General features: G+C 46.7%; 1 protein-coding gene across 1 annotated transcript in view; it reads right to left on the reverse strand.

The window, feature by feature from the left end:
• LOC130575916 (vascular endothelial growth factor receptor kdr-like) overlaps window positions 1-4,419 on the reverse strand; it is a 73,687-nt gene extending 69,268 nt beyond the window's left edge. Inside the window, exons 1-4 of the mRNA XM_057370157.1 lie at window positions 4,263-4,419; window positions 2,915-3,051; window positions 1,305-1,464; window positions 425-542 (exon numbers count right to left, since the gene is read on the reverse strand). Of these exons, the coding sequence (XP_057226140.1) occupies window positions 425-542; window positions 1,305-1,464; window positions 2,915-3,051; window positions 4,263-4,389 (542 nt within the window). The 5' untranslated portion in view covers window positions 4,390-4,419. The remainder of the gene's footprint in view (window positions 1-424; window positions 543-1,304; window positions 1,465-2,914; window positions 3,052-4,262) is intronic.
• Between the last annotated feature and the right edge of the window lie 792 nt (window positions 4,420-5,211).

The raw sequence follows: 5,211 nt of genomic DNA on the forward strand, positions 1-5,211 counted from the left end.
TTATCCCAGACAGGATTCCTAAAGGAACAGGGGTGATTATCCCAGACAGGATTCCTAAAGGAATAGGGCTGATTATCCCAGACAGGATTCCTAAGGAGGAATAGGGGTGATAATTCCAAACAGAATTCCTAAAGGAGGAATAGGGGAAATCTATTCCAGACAGGATTCCTAAAGAGGAACAGGGCTGATTACCCCAGACAGGATTCCTAAAGGAACAAGGATGATTATCCCAGGCAGGATTCCTAAAGGAACAAGGATGATTATCCCAGGCAGGATTCCTAAAGGAACAGGGGTGATTATCCCAGACAGGATTCCTAAAGGAATGGGGTGATAATTCCAGACAGGATTCCTAAAGGAACAGGGCTGATTATCCCAGACAGGATTCCCAAGGAGCCCAGGCAGTGCTGCTGTGGGGGGCACTCACCAGGTGACAGTGGGCCGAGGGAAGGCGTCCACCTTGGCAGCCAGCTTCAGGGCCTTGTGTCCTGAGGGGATCTCRTAGTAGGGCCCTTTCTTGTGGGACACCGTGATGTAGGGCTTTTCTGGGGAGAGAAAGGAGCAGGGGGACGTGGAATGGCAGCTGTGGCACAGGACAGAGCTCAGCCCTGGGACCTGCTCGGGGTTTTTGCCCAACCCAGAGCTGCAGAGCTGCACAGAACCGAGCAGAGCAGGCTGCTCCTGCAGCTCCCCTGTGCAGCCCAGCCTCAGCCAGGAAAGGCTGACCCCACGTGAGGGAATTTATATGGAAAGCAGAGATTTGCACCAGCATTGTCCCTGGATTAGTGTGGGAATTGCCTGGGATATCTCTCATTCTTGTGGAGCCAGCAGGATGGATTTTCCAGGCCCTTAGCAACCACTTGGTGCCAACTTTTTCAAAAGAGTTCAGCTCCCCCAGACATCCCAGAATCTGAGTCTGGTTTGGGTTGGGAAGACCTTGAAGCCCATCCAGTGCCACCCCTGCCATGGCAGGGACACCTCCCACTGTCCCAGGCTGCTCCCAGCCCCAATGTCCAGCCTGGCCTTGGACACTGCCAGGGATCCAGGGGCAGCCACAGCTTCTCTGGGCACCCTGTGCCAGGGCCTSCCCACCCTCCCAGGGAACAATTCCTWCCCAATATCCCACCTAAATCTACCTCTTGAACTTGTTTGGAGACACAGAAGCTGACTCTCATTAACAAATTCAAGGTTCTAGATGATTAATGGGTGTTTTAATTGGCTGAATTTCTCCCYGATGCCCTTTCAGCCAGCAGCTCTGGCAGCCTGGCATTGCCTTTCCCTCCCTGCACGGTGGCTGCAGCACTCACCGTACACCGTGACGGTGACATTGGCCTCCAGCCTGGTGACATTGACAGTCCTGCAGATGTACAGCCCCCCATCCTCCATGGTGACATTTTCAATGGTCAGGCTGCTGCCAGCTTTGTACACCACATCGCTCTGGTCCATCGTTCTCCTGGGGTGAGGGTGCTGGGAGCCACAAAAAAAGGGTTAAAAAGTTGTRTTATTGTGTTCATCCTTTGCCTGCCAGCCGAGTAAAGTGGTGATTCCCATCAAAATAATATATATATATAATCATAATAATACAACAGAAATAAAATCAGTAACAGAAAAGGCAAATCAGCCGGAAGGGCTCTGTGTGAAGTTTCATTCTCAAGCCTAATAAGAGAGAGAAACAAAGTGCAAATGTGGTGCTTTGTGCTGAAAGCTGGCCAGGCACGTGAACAGGGGATGCAGCCCAGCCCAGCCCTTCTCCAGGAGCAAATCCCGAGCATCTCAGGGCAAAACTGCTGCAGGGTCAGGGCTGTGCTCTGAGCTTTTGGGTTTGWGGGTTTTCTAATTTATTTTGGCCGCAGTCAGTGTTTTTGCYGCATTAAAAACCTCCTGCTTTCTAAAAGAAATATATTATGACAGAAATATAATATATTATGACAGCCAAGAGCCAATGCAAATTCTTGCAGAATTTTATAAAAGATTGTCACTTTTGATAGGATTTTTGGTCCCAGAGATTTGGCCGATGAATTTTACATTTATAATGTTAGAAATATAAGGAGAGTTTATAGGAAAACAATTMTTTCCCACCATATGGGGTTCAAGAAACAAAGTATAATAATGCTGTAGTGCTTGCACTTCTATAAATTAAAAAATTTTTGTAGTTTCCTCACCAAAACAAACCCAGCCATTCTTTCTTTGGGGAAACAAATGAAATCAAAATGAATTAGATTTTTGGAACCACATTYTACCCCTTCCCAAGAGGCTTAGATGCTTCTTTGCAATATGTCTTTTTCTGAGTTCAAAAGAAAAAAACCACAATTATTTTAATTTTCAGTACCAAAATGAGCCATAAATAGGATCTCAGATAAATGAACTGATTTGGGAAATGATCCCCCTTTGTTGGTTTTTTATTTTTAGGAGAACTGAGAAGGTTTGATACTCAAATGTTCAATCTCTTACTTGTTTCTGCTTCAAATTTGGCACTTCTGTACTGGAGCCACAGAAAGCTCAAGACCCCACACTCAGAATTCAGATTTCATTTTTTGCGATGACTTCTGCAGATTCAATTGTGTTTTGCTTTGCTTTTTCCTAGCTCATAAATACCAAAATAGATGGGGAGATTGACAATTTCCAACCTGCATTTGAGACTTGTGGCTGTGAGACAGCCCAGGACAGAAAGAATGAGGGAGGTTTCCTTCCCAACAAGAAGCAAACCCTCCTGCCTTTTCTTGCCAGGTTTATTTAGCTGAGGTTTGCATTTSATCTGCAGATTCAAGAAGGGCAGACATGTTTTAGGTTAATTTAAACAAAAAAYGCCATCAGTAATAGGCTTATAAATGGCTGGATAATTTCAGGATAAGAACMATGAGGTTTTCTCAGCCCTGGGAATTTTGGGAAGGGGGATCTGGGAATTCCACGCACTCACTCTGCCCCGGGGACACGTCCAGACGAACTCGACGCGCCCGTTGATGAAGGTCTCTGCCTTGCACTCCAGATGGAGGGTTTCTCCCACCAGCAGCTTTTTGGGAGTTGCCTTCAGAGCCAGGTTCTGTATTCTGCCCTCTGTGATGGAAGAGGCAAAGCTGTGAGTGCAGAGCTCCCTGCAGCAGCCCCGAGCAGGGTGGGATCCATCAGCTGATCCCGATCCCRTGGAATGGGCAGGGATGGCTGCTCTCCCATGAGCCATGGCTCCAACCCTCTCTCATCAGTCCACAGAAAAGTTTCCAAAGGACACTCATCCTTTTGAGGGTCTCAGCACCAGAGGATCCCCTTTAGTGGGACACAAGATGTGTTTCCTACCATAATCACCCACATCTCCCCCTCCTGCCCAGCTCCCTTTCCTTCCCAAATGGGATCCCAAATCTTGGTCCTAAACATTCCTCAAAGCCTTAAATACACCAGTTCTAAGGTTTCCTCAGGTGTGTCCAAACACACACCTGACAGTAACACAACAGAGAATTTCCTGRGTCCCTTTCAGCTGCAGAGGGACGACCTAAGAGGTTTCATAGGTTTGCGTTCATGATTTTAGTAAAAAATTACTACAACAAGGGGGAGGGAAAGGAGATAGAGAGAGATTTACAGGACTTTTATTTGGCTGCCATGCAAATTTATAAGCCTGTTGTTAAAGCTGAGTGCTGATTGTATAGAAGGATGCCATGAGCTAATGGCAATGGAGTCCCAGTAAATAGAAAATATATGAGGAGATAAAGAACATGCGTGGAAAACAAAAGAAAAATAAATTCTAATTGGTTTCATATAAATGCCCAGCACTAGAAAATTTTATGTTTMGTTGCTTCAAATTCAGATTTTAATTATGAGCTGAAGCTCAGCTGTAAATCTGAGGGAAATGGTGGAGTAAATAACCAAGAGAAAATCCATAAAACAGCGAAGATGTGAATTAGCAGAGCAGTGAGATTTTTATACGATGATCACTTGTGTTTAATGACCAGGAGCTAAAGGAAAGCTGCTGTTCGTTTATCCTGACCCAGCAGCTGTTTCAAGGTAAATACAGCTCAATCCAAGCAAACAAAGCCTTGGTGGGGTTGGAATAAAACTCCTGGTTTGTACCACCTCAGCACTYGGTCATTTTTCAAAGCCAGGAGTGGCTGTGATCCAAATTCTATTGAACAGGGGAAAAAAGGAAGAAGGAGTTTACTTTGAGCATTCCAGCTGGGACTTGCTAGAGATCCAGAGCAGTGAGATCAGTCAGACAGAATTGAGGCAGAGCAAGGATAATCCCCAGRAGAGCCGTGGAGGGGTCCCTGGGCACTCACCCAGTCTCTGGGCCAGGTAGTAGGAGTTGAAGACGCTGCCGTTGACGTGGGCTGAGCACGTCAGGATCCCCGAGTACACGAAGGAGTGGGACGGGATGACAAAGCCTCTCCTGGGATCCCAGCCCATCCTCTTGAAGTTGATCTCTGCAGAGGARGGGTACTGCAAGGGAACACATGTGGAGTGAGGATTCTGTGCCCGCTGGAGCCGGGGCAGGGCTCTGACCCTCCCGAGGGCTCGGTGGCCTCACACCCTGAGCACACACAGCAGCCCTCCCTGGGCAGGAACCCCTCTGGAACCCAACACTGGAGCATCCTAATGGGGTGTTTGATCCAGGAGCCCCAGTCCTCCCAGATCCCATTTCCTCACCCCTTCTCTGCAAACCATCTCACATGGAATTTGGGGGGCAATCTTTTTGGAGCCTTTTCCTCCCAGTGCCACGTGTAGCTACCACTCATTTTTCTGGTATCTCACAGTACTTAAAAAACCTGTGTGAAGTCAGAATATCCCCAAAATCAGAATTATTCACGTCACTAACTCACCTGGCTGTAGTTATCTACAAACCCTGGCTTGTGGCCACTCACAGATTCTCTCTACACCACAGAAAATAGGGGGGACACTCTCAGAGCACCCCATGGATTTCCATGGAAGCAGCCTGGGAGACTTAGGAATGTAAATCACAGGATAGCAGAAATAAGGTGACTTAGGCTTTAAAGTGCAAACCTGCACTGGGAAATAAGCAATAAAATATGACAGTACAGGGTTCTGATAAGTCAGATTATTTCTAGCTGTGGCAAGTCACATACCAGGGGTTTGTCACAGCAATACCATTCTATTTACATGGRAAACATGAGTTAGTAAACAGAACTTCCATGGAAATCATTGAGTAGTTGATTTGCTCTAATTGTTATTTCAGATATTGAAATCAGTAGTTGCTGAAGATGAGCTTTT

Source organism: Malurus melanocephalus, unplaced genomic scaffold (assembly GCF_030028575.1).
Source record: "Malurus melanocephalus ecotype Western Australia unplaced genomic scaffold, MMel_1.1 scaffold_120, whole genome shotgun sequence".
Classification (NCBI taxonomy): domain Eukaryota; kingdom Metazoa; phylum Chordata; class Aves; order Passeriformes; family Maluridae; genus Malurus; species Malurus melanocephalus.